Consider the following 18,368-nt stretch of genomic DNA (forward strand, 5'->3'; position numbering starts at 1 on the left):
GGAGACAACGCACTCCAATTTCCTGTGTCCTCATCCTGAATGATAGTCTTAGATGTGGGTTTCCAGTTCCAGGAAACTGAAGTGAGCAGAGGTCACTGTTGTTTTCTTTTGTTTTGTTTTTCTAGTTCATCTTTTTATCCGTGAATTTCAGAAGGGCCCCAATCACACAGGCCTCTGGGGCTAAGCGATAATTTCATGATCACAAGAACACCATGGAGCGATGATAAATGGGATCAAGGACACATTAAGACACTTTCCTCTTTCATTATTACCAAGGGGCAGCTGTGACTCAACAAAGTTGCCAATATAAAATGATTAAAATGAATTAGGGGGGTCAATAATCTGGTGGTTAGCGAGAGAAACACAACGCGAGGGGAAGCGAGGGGAACAAAAGGCTCCAAAGGCAACGTGAAGCAGGAACGTCCCTGAGAGCAACCGGATGTCGAGGAGAGAAAGCAACAGGGGCCTGCAGGAGGAGGAACAGAACAGGCCGCTTCCTTCAGCCCAGCGGCAGTCGGGAAACACGACCCCTGCCCTTTCGAGCGGGAAGCTAAGTGAGCTCGCCTAAAAATGCTGAGTCAAGAAACACAGTCAAAGAGGAGGCCTGAGCAGCGAGGAACAGCTCAAAGACGAAGAGAGACACACTCGTTTTGGAGGGACGGGACTAGACGTGGGGAGAGCCGGGCAGCAGCGGGCCCGGGCTTTCAACCTAGGGCGCTAATGCCATCGACGGGCTGAATTTCAAGAGCCCACAGGCTCTGCTGCCTGGGCCCCGACCGACCGGCTGTTCTCCTTTGCCTCCTGGTCTGCCGGCCATCCGCTCTCCACCCAGTGGCCAGCACGGCCCTCCTCTGCTCCGAAGTCCCCTTCCACGCAGGGTGACCACAAAAGCCACCCCCGCCCTCTCTGTCCCACGGTCACGCTGCCCCTGGCTCATTCTGCCTAAGCCACACTCAGCACCCTCGCACCCCCAAGGCCTCTGCCCCGCGGGCCCCGCTGCTGGATCTCTTCCTCCAACACGCTCCCGCCTCCCTTACTCACCGCCCCTCGTCGGAAGGGCCCTCGCAGACAGCAGCAGGCCACAGAGCCCCTCCGGCCACGGGCCGTCTGCGGTCCTGTACGGCTCCATCTTCCTTCTGAGGACAGAGCCTCCCCTGATAGATTTATTTATTTTGTGGTCTCGGAAATTCTCCATTAAAACGCAAGCTCCGTGTTGCCTGCTATCCCCCTAGGGCAGTGGTTTTCACCTTGGCAGGGGGAGTGCCCACCCGCAGAACATCCACAGTGTCTGGAGACACTTCTGACCGTCAGAATCGGGGGGAGGTGCTGCTGGCCTCGAGTCGGGGAGGCCGGGGCTGCTACTGAAGTCCTCCAAGGCCCAGCAGAGCCCCACAGCAGAGAACCACCCGAGGGTACCTGCCCCCAAGCCCAGAGCAGCGCCTGGCACGCAGTAGGCCCCTTACCGTGTTGAATGAAAGCCTGAATAAGCGACGAGCACCCAGGGGCAGCAGGACACAGGCACTCTCACCACCTGTGCGAGGACAGGCGGCCCCTTCCCCACCTACACCCAGCTCCTGCTCGTCGGTAAGATGGGGGTAACGACACAGCGGCCTCGCGGAGCTGCTGGGAAGAGCGGCCGGGGATGAGGGGTAGAAACGGAACACGCCGAGAGCAGAGCCCACCACACAGAGCACTTGGAGTACAACCTTGATCGTGTGAGTACCCGTGGCCTCGGCAGTCCGTAACGGTAGGTGTCCGGGCTCCTCTACTCCAAGCCCCCATCAGAACCCGCCAGGAGCAAGGCTCTGAGGGCACAGGGAGGCGGGCTGCACGACGTCTGCGCCACGTCCTGGAGGCTCGGGCACATCTGGGCGTCCCGCTTGCTTTCTCAGAAGAACCCAACCCGTAAGCGTGCCCTGAACCCGAAGGGCATGGAAGCTGGGGCGACTCCCCCAGACCCCAGTGCAGGCCTGAGAACAAGAGGGCAGGGGCTGGCGGGGGCCAGGAGGGCTCCACCCGCACTGGGAGCCAAGACCGGCAGAGCCCTGTGGAAGGAACCCAGCGGCAGGGGACAACCCACCCCGAGATGGGCTACATCCGTTTCTGTTCCCTGAGGCCTCCTCATTTCCCCCAAGCTCTGAATTCATGGCTAAATAAATCAGAAAACTCAGCGGGAGAGGTCAAAACCCACCTGGGCCACGGCGTTCTCCCCACACATACACACACACTGAGCTCTACCCCCCACAAGCCCCCAGCACCAGCACACGGGAGGTACCAAGTCAGGGTCACTAAATACTGAGCTACAGCCTGTCACCCGATGCCCCAGGAGCAGAACCAAACCTCCCTGCTACACATGGACCCCATTTCTACGGCTGCTTCCCATTTCCCGGCTTCAGGGAGAACCAGAGATGTGCCTATCGAGAGAAGGACCAGGGAACCGGTGGCACACTGGAACGCAGCCCGACCACCAGTGAGAGGGGTCGTGGGTCTGACACCCGGCCGGTCACCCAGCACACTCGGGCTCCATTCTCCAGGCTCCATCTCACGAAGGCTGCCCACAGTCCTGTGAGGCAGAGATTCCTGATCCCATTTTGCAGAAGAGGAAACAGATCCTCGGGCAGTCACCCGCCGACCTAAACACAGCCCGAACCCTGTATCTCTTCTCAAGGCAGGGGCTCTGTGCTGGAGAGACGCCGAGTCTCTCAGCGTCCATCTCCGTGGGGAGGAGGTGCCCCCAGCTTCTCTGCCCCTCTTGCACGGCTCCCTCAAGGGACGGGTGACGTCCCCGCTCAGGAGCCGCACCAGAGGCAATGGGCGTGCCCGGCCCAGCCCCCGGCAGGTTCCCGCTGCCCACCGGCTGCTCACCCACCCACGGGCTACGCTCAGGACCCCGCACTGTGGGGCCTCCGCCTGACCCGTGAACTCAGGGTTGACATCCTTGAGAGTCCTCCGGCTCACAGCTTTAAAACGAATTTCCAGGCAGCTCTACTGCCCACGAGACCACCATTCTGATCCGCAGCTGTCTGTCTGCTGACTCTTAAGTGGAGTCCTAAAGAAGTACGGGCGCTCCCCAGGCCACAAGGGGGATGCCGGGGGAGGGGCTGCTCCTAAGGGAAGGACGAGCAAGGACTGCATCCCGAGCCCCTGAAAGCTGACTGGGCGCAGGGGTCTGAGGCGCCCAGCGCTGCTGAGCCACCGGATAGGATACCATGTCGGAGGGAGGGGCAGATGCTCCGCCAGCCCTGTCCGTCCCCCATCAGAACCAGCCAGGAGCAAGTCCAGCACTGTCTCCCTCCAGAGGCTGAACCCCACTAAGATTAGGGGCCGGGGTCTGGGGGCAGCTGAGGAGGCTGGGGTAGGAGCAGAGGGACGGCAAGCTCTTTACTGTGTCCCATTACCATCTTCTGGGCTTTTCCACGCAGACATATTCACATACACAGCACCAATTTTAACAGTTCTCTTTAAAGGTAACATTTAAGGGGCGTCTGGGTGGCTCAGTTGTTACGCATCTGCCTTCAGCTCGGATCATGATCCTGGAGTCCTGGGATGAAGCCCCGTATCTGGCTCTCTGCTTGGCCGGAAGCCTGCTTCTCCCTCTCCCACTCCCCGGGCTTCTGTTCCTACTCTCGCTGTGTCTCTCTCTGTCAAATAAATAAATAAAAGCTTTTAAAAAAAATTAATAAATAAGGGTAACATTTAAGATCCAGGACAGGAGAGAGATGAGGTGGAAGAAAAGGAAGAAATAAGCCAGAGCCAGAGCAGAAGTACCCCATCCCTCTACTGCTCAGGCCCTCTCACGGGTGGGCGCTCGCCCCCTTTTAGGACATGAGCCCCCAGGGCCTGGCGTGTCCTCTGGGCCCCAGTGCTCCAGTGACCTGCCACCTCCACCCCGACCTCAAACCCGGTATCAGGGCACATCTCTACTAACAGGGCTGGCCCGGCTTTCCCCTGGCACAGGTCGGACAGAGCTGCTACCTCCAACAAGACTAACTGGGGCTACATCCCCTGAGCAAGGAGCCCAGGCCAGCTCGGAAGGACAACAGACTGTGACAGAAGCCGCTGCCAGGCCCAGCCGAGAGCCCACTAGGAGGTTCCAGACCAAGGATCATTCCTGGCTGAGGGTCAACAAGCACCCGCGCCGGCAGTCTGTAAACCAGCTAGGAGACTGCGTTGTGAAGGGGGCCGGCAGGAACACAAGAGACCTCAGACTAGGAGGATGAAATTCCAAAAGAGGGCGAAAATCACATTTGGCTCAAAAGACCCAGGAGCATGATGCTGAGACCTGGAAAGTCCCGGTAGTTCACAGTACCCTGTGGTTATGATGGGCAAGGGGAAGCTTCCCAGCGGAGGGACGCCGGCCAAAAGCAGGAGATCGCCCCGAAAGACAGACTCCTGGACATGCCCTGGGACACAGGCCAGCTGAAGCACAGCCTACGTGGGCCAAGCCCAGGCGGTGAGTCATTCCCTCACCTCCCCATGCTGGGCCAGTCACTTCCCTTCTATAATATGGGCTAACAGCAGCCCCACACTCAAGATCCTGCAAAGACTGAGTACGTGTGGCCAGAGGACGGAGGACTAGGTAGCATCGCCATCACTTCCTCAAGGGCCTCCTGACAGCGGGACGAGCCCCTCTAGACCCACAGGGTGTCCTGCAGCTCTGAGCAGGGCTCGGAGGCGGGGCTCGTGGACGCCCCGTTCAACAGCCTTTGCATATGGCTGCCCTTTCCCTGGAGAGCCCTCCCCTCCTCACCAAGGCTGCCTTAAAGCCGCACACCCGCCCCTCAGCCCTTCCCTCCTCTGTCCGCTTGGACGGCAGCCCCCATCCCTAGGCACCGGTGGGAAACAGTCATGTTTGTCCACTACGGACACCACCCCGCACTGGGCTGGAGGACTCTCCAGTTCCAGGTAAGGAGGGGAAGCTGGACTACCTGATCCGAAACTCCGATTGGGATTTCCCGCTCCAGGGGGACTCATTCCAGGTAGTGGCGAGGGACGAGCACTGGGGCGGTCACTCAGTGCCCAGAGGCTACAAAGAATACATCCCCCCACATGACCCAGCCGCCTTCCTGTCCCCCGTGCAGCCATTCCTCAGTTACTTGTGGGTTTTCTCACCACGGTTACTTCCAAGAGATTCTCAAGTTCCTGTGGGCAGGGTCCACAGAACAAGAACTCACACATGCTGAATGCCAAATGCACTGCCATAAGCATGTAACGTTAATGCCTCACAGCAACCCAGGGTGCTGGAACTCTTGTAACCTGTACTTTCATGATGGGGAAACTGAGGCACCGAGCTTCTGCATGGCAGAGCTGGATCTCCCACACCTTTGACTCCCCGGCACTTAGAACAGTGCCCAGCGTGTGAGAGGCACTCGGTAAATGTTTGTGGGTGGAATAAACAAATCAACAGAGAAGTGAGACATGCCTAAATGCCATCTGGAACATTCTAGCTACCAAGACCATGACTGCTGGTCCAGCAGGCGACTTTCTGTGAGGCGTTTCCCCTTAAAAGAAACTCGCCCAGCTCAAGGACTTGTGACAGCCGTTACCAGCTGGATTCACTCCTTGTGTTTAAGGGGGCAAGGGGCTCGTTGTACAGGCAAAGCAGCGGCCTGCTGGCCACCCCCCTCCCTGCCTCCATCTGAATCGTCCAGCCCTGGGCCAAGCCACAGGCTGGCCGTAGGGCCTTGCCACCTCCTCGGGATCAGAATCATTACGACGGCACTCTTCAAGCTGCAGAATGTTTGGAATCGCGTTGCCAGGCAATGAGCCGGACCCCCTCGCTCGCATTGAGAATCCCGTCCAGTAACAGCCAGGACAAAAAAGGAACCACTGACAACCACGAATGCTTTTCCTGCCCTCTGCCCCGGCTCAGTATCAGAAGTGAGGAGAAATCAAAACGAAATCATCACACTGAGCATCTGGGCTTACCCCTCTCTACCACCTACCCCTCCCCAACCCACCCCCAGCCCCCCCAAAAGGGAAAAGATTAGGCAATGATTAGGCAATGATTAGGACTGCGATGATGAATACAGCTCCATGGATAATTCACTCTGTTTCATGAGAAGCAATGACAAAGGAGAAATATTTTCTAATTAGCCTATTTTCCTTTTGCAAAACAGGGCCAGACACCTACACCGCCGCAGAAAGCCACTGGCAACCGCCGCTGCACTCACGGCCGATACACCGTTCCGTGCATGCCCAGTGCTCTCCAGCTAGAGAGGGCCCTTGCTCCCGCGGCCAGCACCACCCCCACCTCGCCGTTAAAACAGGGCCCAAGCTCTGGGCATCAAAAACCCAGACAGCAACAACCCACGGCGGCAGGAGAGCGCAGCCGGGCGAGGCAGAGAAAGAGCCGGAGCGCCCCCTGGTGGCCGCGGGGCTGCCCTTCCTGCACTGCGCCCGAAGGAAGGCTGAGCCGCTTGTTGCTTCCACCTTCCACCTCCCAAATGATCATACGGTCCAACAAAGAGCTCAGTTCAGGAGTAGAAACTCATTTTCGTACAGCGGGAGCGAAGGAACGTGCGGCTGACGTAAATGCCAGTAAGTACCAACGGAAGGAATTCTCAGGAAACTGGGCCCCAAGGAGCCGCACGTGCTGCCTTTGACGGTCTCTGCAGCTATGGGGACGATGACCCGGCTGTCATGTACTCTGGCGCGTTGTGCAGGTGCTCTTCTGATGCACCAGCCCCGCTAAATCATCCCGCTGTGATGACGGAACGAAGCGACTCCCAAAGGCACACCCAAGAGCAAACGCTCTCTGGGGTCTGTCATTTCGTCGGTTTCATTGGGCTTCCTCCTTCTCTTAAGTTCCATTCCCTGAGCCAAGCAGGAGGCAAGTGGTCAAAAAAAAAGGAAAAGGTCTAAAATAAAATATGGTTCCTGGAAAACAGCCCCGCTGCCTCCTTCTTTCCTATCATGAAGTCTCTCGGCCCCGGCACTACGGACCTGTGGGGCTGGCCCGTCCCCTGCTGTAGTGTCGTCCTGTGTGTGGTGGGACGTTAGCAGCACCCCAGCCACTACCCAGGTGAAGCCAGCAGCATCCCCACCCCCATGACACCCAAAAATGTCTCCAGGTACTGCCCAATGTCCTCCAGGGGCTGAAAGTGCCCGTCACTGAGAACCACTGTCCTATCTGACCCTCGGTTTCCATTCTTACAGCCTCACAGAAAGAGGGTACACACTGACCTCCTCTCAACTAGGAGGAAACGTTAAGGAGTAAGAGCCAGGCAGAGGGAACTGGCTCGGCCTGTGCAGCAGGGGGGGTGCGAGTGAAACAGGAAATCGGGTCCATCTGCTGGCAGCTCAAGGCCCAGGTACTGCCTTCGATGGTCAGCCAGCAATGTAACCTACAAGCGAGGTTCCCAACAATCACACGTACGACATGCCAGGTGCTCTCCACGACATGCTTTTCCCGTTTTTCTTACCAAGGTATGATTCACATGGAATATCTTCAGGACTTGTCCTGGGTTAGTTCACTGCATCCTCACAATCCTATTAGATGTGGACTATCATTCACCCCATTTTACAGATGAGAATACAGAGGCACAGGCAGGCCACATAACGTGCCCGAGCTCCCACTGCTCAGCTGTGGAGGGAGGCGAGTAAGAAGACAGCGATCGACCCGGTAGGAACGTTGGCGTGGAAGACCCACAGCAAGGATAACCACCCCCAGACTCACGATGCGCCGTTTCCGCAAACTGAGCATCCACATGGTCCTGTTTCCCAAGGTCCGGAAACCTCTGAGGAAGAATGATGAAAGGAATTCTCCCCAGGAAAGATCCACATGTGAGCACGAACACACGAAAACAACCTTGCACACGATCACAGGGCTTCTGCGGGCTCTGAAGCTCTCCGCCGGATTCCAGGGAAACATGCGACAGCAAGATACTTTGGGCTCCAAGCCAGACACTGCACAGACCTCGTGAAGAATCCTGTAAGCAGGTTAACACTTCATGTCCTTTCGGGAACTGGGAAACAGAGGTCAGAGCAGGTAAAGCACTTGCCCAAGGTCACAGAGCTCGTGCAGAGCGACACGACGGTCGGCCTGAGCTCAGTGTTCTTTCCACCCCAAAAGGCGGCCTTCACAACTCAACTCAGCTGCGACCACCCACGCCAGAATACTACGAAAATAAAGGATGCGTAAAGAATTTATACGTCTCAGCGAACAGCACTGGTGAGAGAAACTTGGCAGCCACTGTGCAGATAAGGGCTGCCGGCCACCCAGAATCAAAACCCAAAGGTGGCCTTTGCCATTCACAGAGGTTAACTGCCCCTTCCCAACTCTGTAAGACAGCATCTCTTCCAAGCAGTCCGCAGGCGTCCGGGCACTCACACAAACCCCACCCGGCCTCTCTCCAAACAGCCATGCCTCCTGCATCGGCCGACACCTGGCCCGGAGTCGGAAAACTACGGGCCAAATGTCAGCATCAGTAGGTTTATGCTTACGAGCTTCCCGAGCCAAAGGTCATTCAAAGTCAGCTCAACAGTCAACACGTCTGCAAAGGAGGCCGTCGGCTCGGAGAGAAGGAGAGGCCTGCAGTGACACAGCAACAAGCCTGACCAGGCAGGATACAAGAAACATCCCGACTTTGACGACTTGGCTCTTTCGTGGTCGCAAAGGGGAATGTAGGGTCGATGACCCCTTTCCCGGGCAGACGGTCAGAAGTGCCGGGAATCCTGGAGGGCAGCCTCCTCCACTTTAAAGTTGGGGAAACTGAGGCAGAGAGTGACCAAGGGACCCACTGCTATCAGAGCCAGTGTCAGCACCAAGTTTTCAATCCCCAAGCTAGTGCTCCTTCTGCTAGCACCAGCTGCCTGCTCCCTGGTGTGGGGCAGGTAGAAGATCCACTCGCTCCCCTGCCCCCACGTGTAACTCAAAGTCCTGGGCTTGTGCCATAGACCAAGCCAGAGATGTAGCAGTGATCATGGGACTTGCTTGTGGGTCATTCCTGCAGAACACTTTTTAAAGTTATAGAAAATTTTTAAAAATGTGTTTTAAGTTTAAAAAAATGTTTTAACAGTTTCCAGGCTTTGAGGGGGGTGCCCGGGTGGCTAAGTCGTTAAGCCTCTGCCTTTGGCTCAGGTCATGATCCCAGGGTCTTGGGATAGAGCCCTGCATCAGGCTCTCCGCTCAGCAGGAAGCCTGCTTCCCCCTCTCCCGGTCCCCCTGCTTGTGCTTGCACATGCTCTTTTTCTCTCACACAAGTAAAAAAAATAAAAACTTTAAAAATTAATAAATAAAAGTTTTCAGGCTTGTTAGAACTCGAATCAACACTGGATCGTTCCTGCACCCCCTCAACTAAAATTTCTTGAGCCACAGCGCCATGGCAGGCAGGATTTTAGGCACCGGGTGCAGGCAGTGAAAGAGCAGGCTAAGCAGCCATCTTTGAGGAACTCAAGTCCTGTGGGGACACAGAAAACGGACCGTATGTTCAGGTCAGGACCATTTTGAAAACCTGCAATCAGCAGACGTGGAGGAACAGAGTGGGTGGTACTGGCAAGCTCTTTAGGATGTGTGGTCAGAGGAGGGAAGCATCTTTAAGAAGGGACATCTCGGGGCACCTGGGTGGCTCAGTCGTTAAGCGTCTGCCTTCAGCTCAGGGGTCCTGGGATCCCCCACATCGGGCTCCCTGCTCTGTGGGGAGCCTGTTTTTCCCTCTCTCACTCCCTCAGCTCTGCACCCTCTCTCTGTGTGTGTGTCTCTCTGCCAAATAAATAAATAAAACCTTAAAAAAAAAAAAAAAAGATGGACATCTCTGCAGACCTGAATACTTCCCTCTGAGGGCCAATCACCCCAGAAGCAGGGGGCTTCCAGAAACAGCGAGGAGGAGGAGAGGAAGGAAACCCCAGCTCCCCCACATCCTGGCACTCAGACCTTCCACAGACTCCCTCGGCCTGTTTCCTTCAACTAGAAGACGAGGCCAACACACCCACTTTGCAGGGATGCTATGACAACTGAGCGATAACAGGAGTACAGTCTGGGTCACAACAGGCGACACGATGGAGATGAGCATACTATTAATCTCCTCCAGGCACTCCTTGAAGGAAACTGGAATTGCCCCAGAGACCGGTATGAACTCATGAGCTGACCTGCTACCTGAAGATGGACGGGCCAAGGACCAGGATGGAAACATCAGGGACCAGGTCCACAATCCTAGGGGTCTCGGCTCTAACTGCGGTTTACAGCTTAAACCCTTGGGGCTGCCGAATGGGCTCCAAACTGATCCCCCCCAAAGGTCTCCAGAAGTAAGTGCCTTTACATATGACATTTTACATATGAGGAACAGGGTCCCAGAGAGTCTGGAGGCTAAAAAAGAGAGAGAGAGAGAGAGGAAGGGAAACCCAGCCAGGAAACCCTGGAGCCAAGGCCAGACCCCAGGGTGGCTGCACCGAGTCGCACCCCGCCCCCCACAACATGAAGCCGTCCTCCCCCTGCTCTCCTGCAGCACTCAGCATGTCCCTGCATGACGGGTGCGAGGGCTCGGGGCCCAGGGCACTGCCTGGGAGCTACCGGCAGCTTGAAGGAGTAGGGACAGCCATGTCAGCTCAGGAGTCCCCAGCCTGTGCAGCACAGGGAGGCCTTCAAATGCCTTGGAGCAAGCAAGGCCACCGGGGCCTCCAGGAAGGACCGGGAGGCAGGCTCCTGAGGACACTTCAGGTAGCAGACGAGCCGTAGGACCTGCCATAAGAGCAAGTGGCCATGGCCCCAGGACTCTGGCTTAAGACCCTCACCCCACTTCCCACTGCTGCTGGGATCGGAACGGACGGCGGGCCCTCTCCGGCATCCTCGGCTCGACTCTCCCCTCTGCCCAGCCACGCTTCCACCGTCTCCATCCACCGCCAAAACCCCTCACCCCCCACCCTCGGCTCTGCCGCACCAACCCGTCTTAATGACACACACCGAGACCCCCTGCTCCGTGCCCCACCTTCCTAGCCTTTGCGATGTACCAGCCAAGTTCACGTGTCTGTCCATGTCACCGGTGTCTGTCCTCCCCTCTGGCCTGGCAACTCCCTGGGGCAGGCTGTTGGCCTCTTGCTGCCTAACACACTGGCCAAGGTAAGCACGGGGCGGGGGGTGGGGTGGGGGGGGCCTCGAGCCACGCGACCAGCGCCAGGAGCAGCAAGTAGCACTCTGTGCCCCATTCCCACGTGGCCTCCACACCAGGAAGAACAGGGTTGGGAGCTGGGAAGGCTGAAGATCCCAAAACAAAGGATGTGAGCAACCCATGTAACTGGGGTGTGGGGGAGGTTACGAATGTTAAAGGCCTGGAGAGGACAGCCCCTCCAGGGCGCGCTCAGCCGGGGCCCTGAGCCGCTGAGTGCCGCTTTCCCGGCTCTTAAAGTAGCAGATGCATGAAAACGCCAGCAACTGGGCACCTGCGTGGGTCATTCGGCTAACATCTGCCTCCTGCCCAGGTCATGATCTTGGGGTCTTGGGATCAAGCCCCGAGTCAGGCAGCAGGGAGCCTGCTTCTCCCTCTGCCTGCCACTCTCCATGCTTATGTGCGCTCTCAAATAAATAAAATCTTTTTTTAAAAACTACAAAAAAAAAAAAAAAAATGTTAGCGACTACGGAGGGTGGAGGATAAGGAAACCGGCAGCTGTCATCCCGCTGTCAACACGGTCCCTCCGGACACGAGACAGCTGAGAACAAAATCATGAATACGGGACCCACCATTGGCCTGCTCGCCCCACACCCCAAGAATTTACCACAAAGGAACACGGAGCAGAAAAAAAATAATTTCCTCCAAGATGGCGCTGATTCTCATTTTTCCTTACAGTGAGAGAAGACAGCGGGAAAACAAACGAACGGGGCTGGTGCACCCCCTCCCCCCAAAATCCCCAGTAAACTGGAATACTACACAGCCATTCAGCAGGAGGACCAGGGAGATGAAGAGGGGAAAGTGCTAGAAAACAATGCTAAGAAAGCAGAATGCAAATAAGCAGGTTGGTAAGCAGCGCTATCTACACAACTTACACTCTGCTCTGATGCAGATTCTCTTCTCAGCAAACGAGTGTTTCCGGCATCCCGGTGTCTGGATACGGAAACAGGCCGTGAGAGGTTCGAGACCCAGGGGGAGCCTGGGGAACTGGGCAGCCGGCCTTCAGCCTGCCCCTCCGGGCCGAGACGGCACCAGGCGGTCTGCAGTACCCCCCGGACGGCCCCGCGCACCCCGAACGCAGACACACACACACATACACCTGCCCGAATGGCAAGTGCCCGGAGGCAGAAGCATCGGTGATCTCCTGAGCGTCAACTGTCTTCACTACTTTGCTAAATCATTACTTCCTCCCAACAGGCTCTGCGTGGTCTTAACTACCAAAGGGCGTCGGAGAAAGAGCGGGAATGTGAGCCTGGTCACGCCAATCTCTCTTGGGCACTTCATGACGAGAACATACACCCACAAAGCCCAGGACCACACCCTGTGCCACTTCAGAGGCCCCCAGGAGGGGAAGGCTGCCGGAGAGGACCTGCCTGTCATCCCTGAGCACCGAGGATGACACAGCCCCGCTCTAGTGCCACCACAGTGCCGGGCAGCCCCCATACCCAGGACTGGGTGCAGCTGGGGAAGGCACCTAGCAGGGCATGAGGGAGGGTTCTCTGTGTCGTAGAGAAGAATTGGGGCCCCTCCGCCAGGCTCTGCGGGGTTTCTGAGAGTCACGCATCTCCCGACTCGACGCCCGTGTGCTTCCCATGCTAGGATAGGACTCTTCATCTGGAGTCGCACAGCTCTTGGGACACATTCTCAGGACTCCCCAGGACTGAATGAGCCCCCCAGCCCCTGCCAGCCAAAATCCCCATGGGAAGCTCTAACCTTCAAAGGGACTGTGTTTGGAGGTAGGACCTGTACGGAGGGAATTAAGGTTAAATGAGGTCCTGAGGGAGGGACCGCATTTCAGTAGGCCGGGGTCCTCGCAAGCAGAGAAGACACACCAGGAATGTGGAAGCAGGCAGAAAAGGCCACCTGCGAGGCAGGGACAGCGGCCTCGCCTGCAACCAGCACCGAGGTCACCTGGACCTCCAGCCTCTGAAACTGCGCGAGAGACTTGCTCAGGCCTCCCGGGCGGTGGTACTGTCACGGCCACCCCAGCAGACACCCTGGACCCCCAGACAGGCTCTTCTTATTTTTCTGGGACGTCACAGGGGCAGAGGCAGGACGAGGCAGACACACATCAAAGTCACCTTCCACCCCAAATTTCTAAGAACCCAGGTCTCTCATCCGGAGCACACCCAGGAGACACGGTGCCACCAGCCCCTGCCCCAGGCAGCGCACCATCACGCCCCACAAAGTCCACTAACACAGAGAATCAAGGGTCAAGATGTGGGTGTGGTGACACATCTGGAGATTCATGGGACAAACTCTGGGTAGGTCCCTCCTTGCCAAAGATACCAAATAATAAAACCAGATCGACAATTCTGGAAGATGGGATATCCGAGTGCAGACAAGACGAAATCTCCGCCATCAGCACACAATGAATGACCACAGTGCCGATGCCCAAGCAGGGCCCGCTGCTTCCTCCAGCCCAACGTGGCCCAGGAGGCCCCAGAGCCTCGGACAAAGCAGACATGGTGGTCAGCTGCAGGAGGGGGCGCCTCCCCAGGGAGCACGAACCCCGCCTGGAAGCATGCCGCTGCGTAACCGCTGGGGCGCCCGAAGATTCCTGCACCCGGACAAGGGTGAGGCCTGGTGTGCGAGCCCGCAAGCTCGGGGGCGCTGTTCTTTATAAGACAAACGTAAGTAAGGCAAAACCTGGTGCTCTTTGGGGCAGAAACACCTGAGAGCCAGAAAAATGTCTGGGATCTCAACACAAGGTGTAACCCACTCAGAGAGAAAGCACTGTAGACACAGAAAGACGAGGCAGAAAGGAGCAGGGACCCCCAACAAGAGGGCTTCTGGGTGTTCTCAATCCTTCTGGTTTCTTCCCAGAAAAAGGTGTGAGTTTAGCACTAGGATATCCCCAAGCCCCCCGTGCTGCTGCTCAGTCACTCGCCTCTCCTTATGGCAATGGGAGGGGGTCTCGGACAGAAGCTGGCCTTGACATCCAGGCCGACTCCATACTGGGTCCTCTCCAATGTCTTAATTTTCAGCTACCCGCCATTTCCGTCAACTGACAGTGGCTCTCCACTCACTGTACTCGTGCAAAGTTCCCTTTTCCAGTAAAGGCATTCAGGTTTTCTTAAGTGCACCCACTTAAAAAAAAAAAAAAAAAAACAACACATTGCAGGGTAAGAACTAGTACAGTGGTAAATAAGTAACAGAACTGGGGCGCCTGGCTGGCTCAGTCGGTGAAGCTGCTGTCTTAGGCTCAGGTTACGGTCCCAGAGTCCTGGGATAGAGTCCCACATCGGGCTCCTTGCTCAGCGGGGAGCCTGCTTCTCTCTGTGCCTCTGCCTGCCGCTCCCCCTGCTTGCGCTCTCTCTCTCACTTTCTCTCTCTGACAAATAAATAAATAAATAAAATCTTTAAAGAAATATTAAGTAACAGAACTTTGGAAGCCAGCGACGTCTAGCCTGGGTGCCCCATATGCGTCGATCTACAGATAACCACACGGCTGAACTCCCGCCGTGACAAACCACACACTTTCATTACAGACACAGACTGGTCATGTGCACTGCGCCACCCTACAGAGTCCGGTCACTTCCTTCTTCGTCTCCGACTCAGAGAATGCCGGCTAGCTCCCAAGCTCCACTCTTCCTTCCCTAGCAGTGAAAACCCTACTGGGGGGCAGGAGGACTCTGCCTCCCTAGCATCCAGGGGAGGCCATGGGGCTGATCCGGGCCATACCGATGGGCTACTGTGTGCACTTCCTGGGATGGGGCCTCCTGTTCTGTACCACCTGTTTGGGCCCACTCTGCAGTCCAGTGAGGTCATGGGCCTCTTCTCAAAAAATAGTTCAAAACACATAAAACACACCAGACTACAAAGGAAATGGATTCTATTGAAAAAGAACTATCAAAATGTAAAAAAATTAAAGTGACATAGGAATACATAGAATTCTTTATTATCGCACTGAAAACTGTTGTCCAGGAGAAACAACATTCTGAGATTTTGTTCATGTCATGGTTCTCGCAGGCACCTGTGACTTTCACAAAGCAAAATCACCCATTTTGCTAAACTGCTATGGTTTCTATGGTTTGCTTCTACCTTCATAACTGAAGGCAATGTACATTTCAGGCAAAAGCTAGAGAAAAAAGTTGTAACTTCTTTCCCTAAGAAAGTTCAGACCTACCTATGGAAATGAAGGAAGTCTCTCCTTTGCTCCTTCCCCTTTCTTGCTACCTGGGAGGAGAATGGGATGGCTGGAGCCACAAGAGCCATTTTAAACCATGAGGCTAGATGGAAGGAGTCCCAGTCTCTGACGAATATAGAGATATACTCTTCCTTCCTCACAAAAAGGATTCCTCCAGAGCTACAAAGGAAATCCAACTAGCACAGTTCCTCTGTAGCTGACGACCTTCCAGGATGCAAACCCCCAAACCTTAAACAACACAAGTTTCCCTCTGGCTCAGTGCTGCTCCGTCTCTGCAGCCTGTCCTCTAGAGCGTGCACACACCCAGGCACCGAGTATTAGCTGCAGTTCAGGAAGCTAAGCTCCGAACACCACACTTCGACTCCACGACCAGGTACACACACACACCTGGCTCTACACCGCATTGCATGAAGTCCGCAGTCACACAGGAGCAAGGGCAAAGGCACTCCACTGATGGGCAGGCCCAAGGCTCACCCGGTGTTGGTGGAGGACACTCAGAAAGTACTTACTAATTGTCATCGATTCTGGCACGGAGGCAGAAGGTAACAGGTTGCTCAGAGGGCTTCCCTGGCTGGGAGGACTGGCTTCCACACTGGGAGAAGGCAGACAGAAGGAAGTTACACTCGGCCGCTCAAAATATACAACTTCACCATTCAAAAACCAAGCAGGTGTAAGGGTACTCAGGTGCACATGCTAAAAGCCCGGGAGGCAGCCCTCATCATGTGTGGATTCCCTACTTGCAAATTTGCCTTCTCGCCGAAGTCTGTGTATGTCCCCGAGATCAATACTCAGTATTTGTCTAAAATAAACAGCAAAAAAGACTCCGTGTCCTGGAGGGACCTGGTAACCCCAGTCCTCCCTGACTGTGTACAAACTATTCGGGAATCTATAGGCCTTGTCCCTGTCGGGGAGCAGAGCCCTGTCCATAACATCAAGCACACTTCGGGGTCATCAGGGACTCCCACCCCGGAGCTAAGGCTGAAAATGCAGATGGGATCTATCCCTATTCACCCAATTTGCACCAAATTAAAAGCACAGAGAGAAAAACAACTGGAAGAGTAACGAGGCTCCGGGGCATCGGGGAGATTTCAGTGCCCATCTGAGCTCTACCGCCCAACATCCGGGGACTTTGAGCAGCTGTTTCCCTTTGAGACACTTTTGTTTGAAAAGCAGAAAAACCCATACGGGGCTCACTACCATATGCCAGACTCGGCACTTCTCAAATACAGGAGAGCTAAGTGGCTCAGATATTATATAATCAAACCGTGCCTTATTGTGATCAAATGCTAACATCAAGCATAATGGGAGAGGAGGCACCCAGGCATGACCCCCAAAACCATAAAAGCAAAGGCGGAATGCAAATGAAGTTTGCTAAACACCGCCTCTCGCGTTCCGACGCCCTTGGCAACTTCACGTTCTACGATCTAAGCTAAACCTGGACATATACGTGAAATAACGCCTTGACCTTACAACCCGGCAGGTGTACTCCAATCTTTAAAAGAGAATAAAACACACAGTTGTGAACAAGACAACTCAATCCCAAAGGCAATCTGGCTCCAGAATACTGACCTGTACCGGGGGCCGGGCTCCGGGAGAACGTGGTCCTCCGGTCCTGTCCCGTTCTCCAGGCTTCCAAGGGGGGCATCTGTGCGGAGAGAGCAGTCGCAGAGAGAAAGTCAGCTGTCTGTTTTCATCTCATTCTCTCCGTGAGGCAAGGACACAGTGCAGACACTGCCTCATCTGCTAAATCAGTCGACTTAAAATGTTTCCTCACCTGCACAGTGGATTTTAATCTGCTACTTGTTTCGTGTTTTGGACCATCATCTCAGATGTGGCCGCGGTCACTGATACGAGACCCCATCCTCCCACTTAACCTTTTTGACCTTGAGCCACCTGGAATTGTGCGTGAAGTCCATATTCAGAGCCAGCCTCAGAATCAGGGAATAATAATCAGCTTTCTGATGGACAAAACAGCTCTCGCTGTAGTGGCTCACGACAGACACAAGGGGGCAGCACAGTCCAACCGCTGACCATGTCTGTCTGCATCAAAACCAAGTGCCCTGCTGCTTTCTAGAAAGATGCCTCCCCACACACAGGGGTGTGTGGGAAAGGCATTCAGAAGAAGGGAGCCCACAGATAATCTCTAGAAGCACTAAAGATTTTCATAAACGTATTAGCGGCTGTTCAGGTCTCTGTCCAGAAAAAAGTGCAAAGCCACGGCCCTTAGGCTGGATGGTGACATGAAGACCGGGGTCAGCCATGGTAACACGTGCCCTTTGGAGACACTCGCCGCTTCAAGGCCGACTGCAGAGCCAGGCCACGATGGGGGGTGGGGCACAGAGGTGGAAGGGGGCACACCTCAGGGCCCACAGCGCCGCGGCCGCCTCCCTGCCATTCCTGTTTTCACCGGAGTTTCCTGCTCCTGCTGGAGATCCCCCAGTTCTTAAGGGACTGTACTCAGGGAACCCTCAAGAGAAAACGTCTCTTTGACACTGCTGTCCCCGTTAAGCTATTCCACTTGCTCTTTTTTTTTTTTTAAAGAAGTTTGAGAGGAAAACAGCAAGCGTGTCCCCCTCGGCCTCCCCCGCCCTCCTCTGAGCATTGTGGTGAGTTTACCAGGCCGGGCTCTGCCTCCAGCGTTAAACCGAGCCTCTCTGCGACTCGGCTTCCTCGACTAGGGAAGGGCTAACCGCAGCGGCTACCACACGACATCTTAATAATACCAACAGGTGATGAAACTCATGTTGTGACACACGCATGCTTCAGCGGGAACGCTCAGGGACTGCTAGCGCAACTCGCTCTGGAACGCCGCCCGCCTACCACAGGCTCCCGCCACCATCACACACACACACACACACACACACACACACACACACCCCGCCTCACAGCCTTTTCTCGGATTCCCTCATGAAGACATCTCTGGATTGCAGCTCAGAGGACTCTGTGCCCCTCGGCAAACCCAACAAGGTCCTGGCCCCAGCTGCCAGCAGGCTGAAGAGGACAACCTCCCAAACACGGGCCTGTGGCTGGGACCTCAATCCTGAATCCTCGTCCCACGGGGCTCGCTGCCTGCCTGGAAGCTCCACCGGGATGCCTGCAGGGCCCACCGCCTGGTC

General features: G+C 55.6%; 1 protein-coding gene across 5 annotated transcripts in view; it reads right to left on the reverse strand.

Annotated features, from left to right (window-relative positions):
• Positions 1-18,368, reverse strand: part of SNX29 (sorting nexin 29) — a 476,556-nt gene that overhangs the window by 377,403 nt on the left and 80,785 nt on the right. For all 5 annotated transcript variants that reach the window (XM_045072007.1, XM_045072011.1, XM_045072010.1 and 2 more), the window contains 2 exons: positions 16,822-16,897; positions 15,762-15,844 (listed from right to left, as the gene is read on the reverse strand). In XM_045072007.1, coding sequence (XP_044927942.1) covers positions 15,762-15,844; positions 16,822-16,897 — 159 coding nt within the window. The remainder of the gene's footprint in view (positions 1-15,761; positions 15,845-16,821; positions 16,898-18,368) is intronic.

This window comes from Mustela putorius, unplaced genomic scaffold (assembly GCF_011764305.1).
Source record: "Mustela putorius furo isolate JIRA1106 unplaced genomic scaffold, ASM1176430v1.1 tig00004007_pilon_pilon_pilon, whole genome shotgun sequence".
NCBI classification, from domain to species: domain Eukaryota; kingdom Metazoa; phylum Chordata; class Mammalia; order Carnivora; family Mustelidae; genus Mustela; species Mustela putorius.